Genomic DNA, 12,309 nt, shown 5'->3' on the forward strand with positions numbered 1-12,309 from the left:
ATTGTCCGTTCTACCAGCTGAGCTGACGTTTCATAATCAGATGATTACGTAGATTATTTTGATTTTTGAATTTCATTAAAGGTGTTGTCTGCTATAGGTTATAGTTGACGAATAATATTTATTTTAAATTATCATGAAATATTTTGGACAGTTGAGTCTCTGTTAATGAGTGTGTTATTTGTGTTTTAACCTTCTATATAGACTAATTTTGTTGGAAGTGTAATAACTCAGAAATATGTCTGATAAGGATCATGCTCCTCTGAGCCCCGCTTGTGTGAGAGCATTGCATGAAAAGCAATATGAGAAACGTAAAGCCGCTGCACAAGAAATTGAGAAGTATGTTTGTTTCTATTATGCTAGTTCTAGTAATTTATTCTTTCAATTAATCATTGTAATCTTATATATTTGTAAATTATAGAAACTTACGCCTACTAAATCAGTGTCAGTAACTCAAAAATTGTTCATAATGAGTCATAAATAAAATCTTCAAATAATACATTTTTAATATTCTCAAATTCCAATATTCCTTCTTCTACATCCATGACAAGTTAACTGGATAGATGGTGTTGAAAAAAGCAAAATGACAGATCAAACTATATTGTCTTCGTGTGTATCAAAATACTCAAATTGACTGAGTAGAATGGGTTTCTCTTCAGCCAGATCTCAACTCTGTTTTTAAAAGCAATACACTGCAGGTTCTTCACACTAAAAGGCAGATCATTATACAGGTGCAGTGCATATATTGGAAAGGAGTTCTTCCTCTTATGGTTCTGCAGCGCGGTATGCCAATGTCCAGTCTCCTCCTTGCAGCATCCACATGATAATCAGCCCTCAGCATATGACTGCCCTCGTTGTCCTTAACATGCAGCAGACTAGACAGTATGTACTGGTTGAAGATTGTAAGAATGCCGATTTCAACGAAGATAGGCCTACAGTTCTCACGATGCCCTGTTGTGGTGAGAACTTGAAATTCTTTCTTCTGGAGCATCAGCACACTCTTGCAGCCCGCCGCATGTCCCCACAGCAAGAGTCCATACAGCAGATAGGAATGGAGAAGGGCAAAGTATACCATCACCAGATCATTTCTGCTGAGCAGGGCTCTGAGTTTACACAGCAAGTGGATTACACGTGCCAACCTGGTGCAAACTCCACCAATGTGGCTGCCCATATAAATTTGGAGACAATGAAAAATCCAAGGAGTTTCACCACTGATTTATGAGCATAGTCAACAAGGCTACGTAGTCCACAGATCAGTTTCTGAGTCTTTCCCTCATTCAAACAGAGTCTATTTCTCTCGAACCACTGCTTGGCAGCATCAAAAAATCGCTTAGACCGCAAACCAGCTTGTTCAACTGTCCGCCCTCTAGAGTATATTGTGGTGTCATCCGCGAACACCAGCACCGGTCCAAGAAGCCCAAGATCATTGATCATGACCAGGAAGAGTAGTGGGCCCATCACTGATCCCTGTGGCACGCTATGATCAACTTGCATAGACTGCGAGAGAGCACCTCTAATGGATACGATCTGCTTTCTTCCAGTTAAGCAGGATCTGAGGGTCATAATCACCTCACCATCAAGTCCATGCCCGGCAAGCTTCTCAAGAAGGATTCCGTGAGGCAAGCAATCAAATGCCTTGCTCAGATCAGCGAGGACCAGGTGTACAAAATCACTCTCCTCAAAGGCTTTAACAATACCCCTTTCATAGGTGGTCAGTGAGATGAAAAATGAAAAAAAAAATACTGATACAGCTGTAAACGTACACCTTCCTATTCTAAAGCCATGTTGTGCATCAGATAAAAGGTGATTTCTCTCGAAGTGGAACATAAGTTTCTTCTTTATTAGGGCCTCAAACACCTTACCCAAGACAGGAATGATTGATAAGTGTCTATAGTTGTTCATAGACTCAGAGCCACCCTTTTTGAAGACAGGAATCGTGCTGGATAACTTCAGGACATCAGGAAAACAGCCATGACGAATAGAGACATTAAGCACGTGAGACTGGGGAAGAGCAATCCCATCCGCAACACACTTCAGCACACCGACTCCAACTCCATGGACGTCAGGACTGTGGGAGTTCTTGAAGCTGCGTATAACACGAACAACATCCGCAGGCCTGATCTTCTTCCACCTTTCAAACTTCACATGGTTGTTATTGTAACCAGGAGCATTGCATCTTACATCATTCTTAGAAGCAAAAATTTTTTCCACCTTTCTAAAAAAATCTGTTGAATTCATCCGGTGAAGCTTTTCATTTAGGCCTTGAACAAACTTTGGATATCTGATTTATTAGGTCCCAGGCCTTACATGGTATAAAAGTAGGTATAGATAAAATTAGAATAGGCTTTTTAGACTGTGATAGAATTGAAGTTTAGTAATTGTTTATTGACACTTATGTTAATTTTTTAAATGAAAAACTGAATAGCTTTGTATTATCTTTATTTATGTATTGTTATTGTAATTGTGTTAGAAATTTTATTGTAATGACATGGCCTAGTGTACTGTATGTATTTTCTAGCTGTAATAAAATCATTGAATCATGGGTTTTCTGCAGATTCAATTCTTGTCATGTTGGCCGCCCTTTTTGCAGCATCAACCTTAGCTCGATAAATGCTGTTTACTCTCAGGTTGCGGAGATGAAGTCTGTCACCCTCATCATCGCTGAGCCCAATTCTTCAATGGAGCGCAACAATCAAGTTTCTGGTTTGTGCCAGCCTTGGTGTGTACCAGGATTTACCATTAAGAATCTTGTCAGACTTTCCTTGATTTCGTGCAGGTTTCCTGGGAGTTCTGGCTTTTACAAGAAAATGGCTGTTGAACACACTCATAAAAGAGTTAAAAAAAGCACCGAAAGCATTTTTTGGCTGATAACAATACCGAACACTGCTCCAGTTAACACCATCACGAGCAGCCTCAAAGAGAGGATTCTTTGAAGATCTCTCTAAAATTTATTCCCAGATCGGCCAGTGTATGTGACTGATATAAATTGAATTTCTTTTAGAAATGACGTTTCAACTAGTAGCTAACATAGCCTATGAATAATTTTATCACGTAGGCTACTATTCAGCTTATTTCCGTTTTTCCAGAATGGTGAAGGAATTCGTTGCCGTTAACAACACTACGCAGATACGAAGAATACTGAAGGTTCTAGGTCAGGACTTTGCATTATCACAAAACCATAATTCTCGAAAAGGCGCCCTAATTGGCTTGGCTGCTGTTGCTATAGCATTGGGAAAGGTTTGTAGACAACTAAGTCAATTGAACTGGAATTATTGAAATATTATATTGATTTCTATTTATTTGAAAACTCCTGTTAGTGCGCTGGAGATTTTCATATGAATGCCAATGCATTTCTGTAAGCAGGAGAGGAAATGTGTTGTTGAAAGGTCGCATAAGATGAAGCTTTTAAACACTTCATTTTTCAAATGGAGTAGTCAATACAGAGGTTTTTGAATTCTCGATGACCAACCATCTTAAACTTAAAAGTTGACACGTTGAATTTTATATTTTTTGTCAAAACTCGACTAGTCCTGAAATAGGACTTCTGAATTTTATACAGCTTGACAAGTACATATTAATTTTCTATTTTAAAATGTGTGGATACATTTCAACATACTATAGTCTGTATAATGAGACTTGGAGAAGACATCCGTGTAGCCAAATTGTGTGAAATTTCAATCTTCTCATGCAAGCCCATATGACAGGATACGAGTATATTCAATTCGACAACAAAGTTGATGCAGAGTTGTCAATTAGAATACATCCAGCCATATGGGCTTGCATTTAAAGATTGAAATTTCGCACAATTTGATAATGTGGATACTTATGCTTCTTCGAGTACTTAGAGTTATTTTTTCCAAGCCTCAACTTATTTTATACAGACTATAGCCAATTAATTATCTCATAAAAATAATTATATTTTCATCCAAATATAAGTTGATATAAATTGCATATAAAATTAAAAAGCGACTTGAACAATTCAATCGAGAACCAACCTTATAAAAATGTTCAATGTGACCAGCATTTGTCTGAAGGCACACATGAAGTCTTCCCGTAGTCCTGAGTCTTTCATTATCAAGTTCTTCCCAAACGTTGATAAGTAATTTTGTAGTAACAGCTGATCTATTCAGGGAGGACAGATGAGAGTGAGGGCACTTATACACGACCCTTGATGTAGTCCCAAGTGTTAAAATCTCATGACTTTAAAGCAGGAGAACGTGGAAGCCCTGTCGTTGAGATCCTTTGTTTCTTATGGGAGTGCTCACACATTAGCAGCCTGCTAAAGTGTGAACACTTTCATAAGAATTCATGGTACAGTATTATTTCTCGGTATTATTTTATACTAGGCAGTAAATTTATGCAAGATTATATATTTGACATGCTCCTCCTTTGGTTTCAGGACACATCAGATTACACAGAAGCCTTGATCCGTCCTATACTTGCCAATTTCAGCGAACAAGACTCGAGGATACGCTACTATGCGTGCGAATCGCTGTACAATGTGGTGAAAGTGTCACGCGGGGCAGTGTTGCCACATTTCACTGAAATATTCAGCGCACTCAGTCGATTGGCTGCCGATCCCGATCAGACTGTTAAAAATGCTCTCGAACTTCTCGATCGTTTGATGAAGGTTGGCAAAAAAAATTGTTGATATTCTATAGTATTACAGTGTAAAATAACTCTAATATTCTTATAATATTTTAATATAGTTTTTATAGTTTAATATTTTTAATATTACATTATAGTTTATTCTTTACAGTTTAATATTCATATAAATCATTGTATTAATTTATATAGTATAATATAAAACTCATTCAATGCTTCTGTAAAGACCATTAGTTCTCTTACAATTTTAGAAGTGACATGTTTTCTGTTGGATGACTACTTCACAACGCAGTCATAAAAACTGAAATATTTGTACCAAATTATGGATTGTAAAGATATGGTATTGTTTCCTGGGGAGCTGCATCCCAAACCTGTCTTAACATAATATTAAGTGCCGGTTGCACAACAGCTGGTTTTATTTTAATCGTGATTGGTTCTCGTGTTTTAATCACGGTTAAAATTTAACCGGCCGTTGTGCAACCGGGCCCAAGACTGCATAAAAAGAAAAAGGCAATTGAAATAATTTCCCAGGCTAATTGAACATTGCAAGCCGTCATTTGTTAACTAGTAGTTCTGCGAACAGTAGACCTCGCTCATGATTACAACTTTCAAATTAATGAGAAGGGCCATCAAGAAAGTACAGTATATTGTGAAGATTTAGCCATGTCATCTATTATTTTTTCCATTGAAAGTGCTAGAGACATTGTTTTCAGGACACCGGACTTATAAAATGTCTCTCAAGGAGGTACCTTTACATCGTCCCTATATTCACAATATTAACATATGTTACAACTTTCCTAATAATTAATTATAAGAAATCTGTCAAACTGACGGAAAAATGGAATATGCAGTAGGCAATTTAGATGATGAATCGTCTTACAGACGATAGTGAGACGGAATATGATTCTAAATAAGATGGGTTTGTTGGTGACAATGACAGGAGATTGCTAATGTTTTTCATGAAAAGTGGATTTAATGTTATGGCTTGTTATGCTATGCAGAATGTTAGCTAACTTAAGCAGTGATTCCTCCGGGCCGGCTCCGTAGGTCTAGAAACTATTCATCTATGAAACAGGGAAATTTCTTGTGAAAAGGGCAGAAATGGTGCAATCAAGTGAGAAGTTTTCTACAACTAATAAATACAGGATGATTTGGAGCGGCTCAAGGTTCACCGCAGACGACTATCTTGTCCTCTGAGGTCTGAATGAGACAGAGAAGGGAAATGAATGAGTAGTGTAACAACAAACCCTGCTCACTAAAGCTACTACAGTGTTTGTATTCTCCCTGCCTGGATTTCCAGTGCATTTGTCACTTCAAAAAAATAGATCGATAGCATTCCTTCATCATTCCATCGATACCATTCATTCAATACAGCACATTTTAGAGCGGCACAATTTCTATTCTAAAAAATGAGAGCCAATTTTTTTACGTATATTTATTGTGGGCAAGATTTACTCTTGACGTATTGTAAATCCAAGGATCTTTTATTTTAAGTAACTTTCTGGATGGAGGTTGGTCTGCGGTTTTTCAAATTAAAAAAAAAACGGAGGTATTATCAAAAATCACTACACATACGTTTCTGCGCCTTGTTTCAAAGAACTTGTATACCAAATTTCATCCAAATTGGACAATAACTGCGACTGTAATTGCGGTACAAACAAACAGACAAAAGCCGATCAAGTCAAAACTAACAAGTCAAACAATAATACGATCTTCACTGTTGTAACAACATATAATCTGCAAGCCACAATACTAGCTAGGAATTCAAACCCACCTCTGAGATCCGGTTGTCATAAGATAAATATAAATCTTCCTCAACATCGACTGAATAAACACAAAAATTCACCAATGTATGCAGGATCGCGGATCTTTAACCTTCTCCCACCACCTCAAGTCCACAAATCACTCCCGTGTTATCGGATGGGCACGTTAAACTGTCGGTCCCGGCTGAAGTATGACAGTCGTAAGGCCCATTGACGGCTTAAATTATATATTCAGGCGGTGGAACATTCCCGAAAGGGAACTCCCCACCAACAAAAGCCATACGAATTTATTTATTTATTTAAGTCCACAAATAGCAAAAGTCTGTTATTTCAAAATTAAATCATTATCTATTGCAAAAACCTCACTACACAATTTCGGAATATGTTCAAGAACATAGTTTACAGCATTTAAGATAGATTTTTTGAGGTTTAAACATTCTATCAACATTTTTGGAGAGAAATAGTACAGGCTCATCCTAGTTTTTCCTCCAATGTCATATTTATATTATGATTATAGTGTTTTTACGATGAATGAATGAATAAATAGAAAAAATAAATGAATGTTCAAGCACTATGATCAGTTGATCATACTTTGGTTACCCCTGACAGCATGTTATGGGTGAAGCACTAATTTGACAATTCCCCAGTCATTACACTGTGATGAAGAATATAAACTTAATTGACTGAGCAGCCTCACCACATCCCTGAGTCAAGTCAATTGTAAAATATCAAAACTAATGTGTGTGTTCCATGATTTTTCAAATGTAATTCCTAATTTTGTCACTTATCATTGAGTTATACTAGTAGTTCTATGAACATTAGACCTCACGCTCAGTAAGTTACATTGACCTGTTGTTATGTTTTCTCAAAAATTAATAAATAATTTATCAATTTAAAATGTTTAGAAAAAATCCTAAATAAACATAGAGCTTCCTGTCCTATCGTACCGTGACGTGTCGTCCCGGAATGTGAGTGTGAGCGATGCTATCAGGTCTGGCTGCAACTGTCTACAACGTTGATGGAAAGATACATTTTCAAGATGTTCGATGTTTTTGAACGGGTAGTATTATAGTCCACTAGACAGCTGATTTATGATGAATAATAATTGTATAGTCTGATTTTTACTCTAATATTGGCGTATGAAGGAGGCTCATTTTTCCTTTTATATTATCCTTGAAATGCAAAATTTCCAAAAACCTTGTATATACGTCGACGCGCAATTTAAAAAGGAACATACCTGTCAAATTTCATAAAAATCTATTACTGCGTTTCGCTGTAATGCGCAACATATAAACATTTAAACATTAAGAGAAATGCCAAACTGTCGATTTGAATCTTAGACCTCACTTCGCTCGGTCAATTATATCACTCATATAATTCTGTTTATCTTATCGAATATTTTTAAATATTTCAGGATATTGTGACGGAGAGCGCAACGTTTGACCTGGTGGGATTCATGCCTCTGCTCAGGGAACGCATCTATACAAGCAATACATTTTCTCGGCAGTTCCTGGTGTCATGGCTTTCTGTGTTAGATGCTGTGCCAGATATAGACTTGATTCTCTTCCTTCCAGAAATCCTGGATGGTCTCTTCCATATTCTAGAGGACCCTACTTTTGAAATAAAAAAAATGTAATTATTAGTTTCTTCTTAATTCAATCTATGGATATTTAGAATGTTTCAAACTGGTATTCGAGTATCTAATATTTTTTATTAAAGATGAAATAGAGTGTAACAGTAGATCTATTCACTTATCAAAATTAGTAATAAGTATTTTTATAAGTCCAGATGAAACAATTTGTATAGGCCTATAGGTGGAGAATGAGGTTTGGTTTTTAGTAAGGTAGAATTCCCACACTAACACACTAACAAGCTACTCCGCTGCCGCCAGGTACCCTTTTTTTAGGTTTTTCCACTTTAGAAAAATAGACCTATTAGAAAAATGAAAACAATTTTTTTACAATATTCACACTATACACAGGATGTTTTTGTAATTTTCCATATTAAGATAATAAGTGAAGAAGATGTCAATTCTAAAAAGATACATGTTCACGTATCATCTTCATTCTTATATAATATCTTTTTTTGTAATTTCGCAATGTATAATTGTAATGTTTATAAATGCAATAGGGGTTTCAAGACATGGAATGTGATAAATAGATAAATCAATCTATCAATCATTTTATAACAAAAGTTTTCTTGTATTAGTTCGCCAATTGTATTTGATGATAATATTTTTCATTGCTTACTGTTGATAACGACATTCTCTATATAATGAAAAATAGCATCTCTTGTTCAAGTTCCCAACTCGATTTTATTAGCATTGCAGCATTTAAAAAAATATTAGTCAAGTTCTTGAATGCTTTGACTTTTCTTATCTCGTTATTGCTGCTAGTATAATATATGTTTATTGGAAATGATGGGGGAAAATGGTTCATTGGAAAACCAACCTTTCATTCATTTTACAATTATTGAAAATTAATATCAAGCGAGGTTCACCAAAGGGTGTTTATTTTTAACATAAAATGTTTACAGGTTGCAGAGAAGTAAAAGACATTTAAAAATATGTTGAATTGAAATTATTTCACAGGTGTGATACTGTGTTATCAGAATTTTTACGAAGCATAAAACAAGATCCATCGAGAGTTGATTTTCCAGCGATGATCAATATTCTAATCAACCATTCGCAAGCATCAGATGAACTCTTACAGGTGAGAGCCACTTACAACGTGAATATAATCACTATTTTTTAGATTTTCAAATTTATGATTTCATAATATTCTTAACTCAAATATAATATTTCATATTATGAATATATAATACACACAACTAGAACTATAGGTAATATTATTAGAATTTGTCAAATTAATGTAGAAGGAATAAGCTATGCTAAGAGACAGTACCTATCCAAACTTTTAAGTAAGCACAAAATAGACGTGGCTGTCATTCAGGAGACTCACGCAGATAGTGAGCAGCAGCTTGGGGCAAGGGGAAGGATACCGGGCTATGAGGTTTTAGGGGCAACTTATAACAAACATCATGGATGTGCAACTTATATACGAAATAACGTAGAAAATGCTTATCTTGTGTCAGCAAAGTCAAGCAATACCATCGAAACAGTGACAGTGATGGTGGAGTATACAAGTATAGTTAATGTATATAAGCCCCCTCCAGCAGCCTGGTCACCTGAGGTGCTGCCAGATGTGCCTCACCCTGCTGTATACATTGGAGACTTCAACAGTCACCACACCATGTGGCGTTATAATCAGAGTGATGAGAATGGTGAAGCTCTTGTGGGCTGGGCTGAGAGGAGCAACATGAGCCTCATATTCAATGCCAAAGATAGAGGAACGTTTAAATCAGCTGCATGGAATAGGGAATACAATCCAGATTTGTGCTTTGTTACCCATAACAAAGACAATCAGCCATTGCAAACATCTCGTAGAGTACTGGGCAATTTTCCACACAGTCAACACCGCCCAGTAGTGGTTGAGCTGGGAATTCAAATTCCAATAATTCGATCCATTCCACGACCTAGATGGAACTTCAAGAGAGCAAACTGGAAAGAATTCACTCACGAGCTTGATGCAGTGGTAAGATGGATACCCCCTGTATGCAAGAATTATGATCGGTTTGTGAAAGCTGTAATTGCAACTGCTAAAAGGAAAGTTCCTAGGGGTTATCGAAAAGAGTACATCCCTGGATGGAGTAGTGAATGTAAACAGCTATATGAGGCTTATCTGGAGACTGAGAACCCAAACGTAGCTACAGAGCTCCTCCATACCTTGGACTCTGAGAGGCGGGAAAAATGGATGAAAACTATACTGAATCTCTGGATTTTAAGAAATCTAGCAGAAAAGCCTGGAGTCTACTAAGAAAGCTGGGTGGAGGGAGTGCTGTCATTCATAAGACCCCCATGGTTACTCCAAATAAAATTGCAAGCAGAATGGTTACTCTGTCCAGAGCACCTCGGGACCCTCAGCATACAAAAGAAATTGAAAAATCTTTCACTACAATGAGGAAAAATGCTCCTACCAGGTCAGAGTCTGCAAGAGACTTCACGTTGGATGAGCTCACGGAGGCTGTGAAAGAAATTAAAGTGGGCAAGGCTCCTGGGTTTGATGGAATCCATCCAGAATTCCTAATTCATTTTGGAAAGAATGCTCTGCAATGGTTGACTAGATTTTTCTCTGATATTTTACAAACAGGTCACTTACCAAAGGCTTTCAAGAGAACAAAAATAATTGCAATCCTCAAGCCAAATAAACCTGAGGATCAGGCTGTAAGCTACCGTCATATAGCACTGTTGAGCTGTTGCTATAAGCTGCTTGAAAGACTCATTTTGAATAGAATTGGACCAATAGTCTCAGAAGCTATCCCTGTGGAACAAGCAGGCTTTAGAACAAGTAGAAGCTGTGGTGACCAGGTTCTAGGCCTGACCAGTCATATTGAAGCTGGGTTTCAAAAGTGTTTGAAAACTTCTGTGGCATTTGTGGATTTGACTGCTGCATATGACACAGTTTGGAAACAGGGACTCTTATACAAACTGATACAGGTCATCCAATGTCAAACTATTATAAGGCTCATTGGTAATATGCTTTCTGATAGGAAATTTGAAGTTATTCTGGGCAATAAGATCAGTAAACAGAAAAAACTTAATAATGGTCTTCCACAGGGTTCAGTCCTTGCTCCAAGTCTTTTCAATTTATACACAGCAGACTTGCCTATCACATGTTCTAAAAAGTTCATATATGCTGATGATATGGGCCCTTGCAGCTCAGTATAAAAATTTTGAAAAAAACTGAGGAAGTGCTCTCTGAAGACCTGAAGAAGATGGGGGAATACTTCCATAAATGGAGGCTTATTCCAAAACCTGAAGAAAACAGAAGTCAGCTCATTCCACCTAAATAATAAAATGGCTAATAGGAAACTCCAGGTTCATTTCAATAATGTACTTCTCCAGCATCAAAATTTCCCCAAATATCTAGGTATTACACTGGATAGAACACTGTCTTTCAAAAAACACCTGGAGACCACCTCAAAGAAAATTCAAACCCGCAATAACATAATTCAAAAATTGTGTGGTTCTACTTGGGGTGCCTCAGCCCATACCCTGCGGTGCTCCACTCTGTCTCTTGTTTATTCTGTAGCAGAATACTGTGCACCTGTGTGGATCAATAGCCCATACACTAAGAAAATTGATGCACAGCTCAACATGGCTATGAGAATGATTACTGGGTGTATCAAGTCAACTCCTGTAAATTGGCTACCAATACTGAGCAATATTGCTCCACCTCCCTTACGGAGGAAAAATGCCCTGTTAAAGGAGTTCAAAAAGATTTTCGATAACCCATGCTGCCAATTCATGAAGACCTTCCCGACCTAGAAATAGGTCGCCTCAGATCTAGAAGGCCTTCATTGACATCTGCAAAGGATTTGGTTAGAACCAATTTCAACATAGACTCAGAGTGGAATGCTGCTTGGAATTTGCAAGCACCTGACCAATTGGCACGGCTTATCAAGCCAAATAAAGAGCCAGAAGGTTTCAGCCTTCCCCGTCACCTTTGGAAGGGATTAAACAGGGTGCGAACAGGGCATGGTGTATGTGGGGACAGTCTGCATAAATGGGGGATCATTCCATCACCTGAATGAAACATACATGGAGCTTCTGTGGAGCTCCAAAACAAACTTTGAAACATATAACTGAGGTCTGTCCTGTCAGGTTGTATCCCCATGCCGTTGAGGATTTTGTGAATGCTGCACCAGCAGCTCTTGAATGGTTGGCTGATTTGGACTTAACTTTATAATATGTCTAGTTTTATCTTTTGATAATTATGTTAATAAAACTACTGGCTCTCTTCATTTGCATAGTTTTATATTTTGACTTTTTTTAATTTAATGACAATCAATTATTATAATTGAGCGCATAATTCATATTTGAGAG

At 37.2% G+C, this 12,309-nt stretch overlaps 1 protein-coding gene across 1 annotated transcript in view; it reads left to right on the plus strand.

Annotated features, from left to right (window-relative positions):
- LOC111060250 (protein VAC14 homolog) overlaps positions 1 to 12,309 on the plus strand; it is a 26,210-nt gene continuing 13,901 nt past the window's right edge. The window contains exons 1-5 of the mRNA XM_022347910.2: positions 1 to 336; positions 3,084 to 3,234; positions 4,397 to 4,627; positions 7,780 to 7,997; positions 8,956 to 9,076. Of these exons, the coding sequence (XP_022203602.2) occupies positions 236 to 336; positions 3,084 to 3,234; positions 4,397 to 4,627; positions 7,780 to 7,997; positions 8,956 to 9,076 (822 nt within the window). The 5' untranslated portion in view covers positions 1 to 235. The remainder of the gene's footprint in view (positions 337 to 3,083; positions 3,235 to 4,396; positions 4,628 to 7,779; positions 7,998 to 8,955; positions 9,077 to 12,309) is intronic.

The sequence above is a fragment of the Nilaparvata lugens genome, chromosome 2 (assembly GCF_014356525.2).
Source record: "Nilaparvata lugens isolate BPH chromosome 2, ASM1435652v1, whole genome shotgun sequence".
NCBI classification, from domain to species: domain Eukaryota; kingdom Metazoa; phylum Arthropoda; class Insecta; order Hemiptera; family Delphacidae; genus Nilaparvata; species Nilaparvata lugens.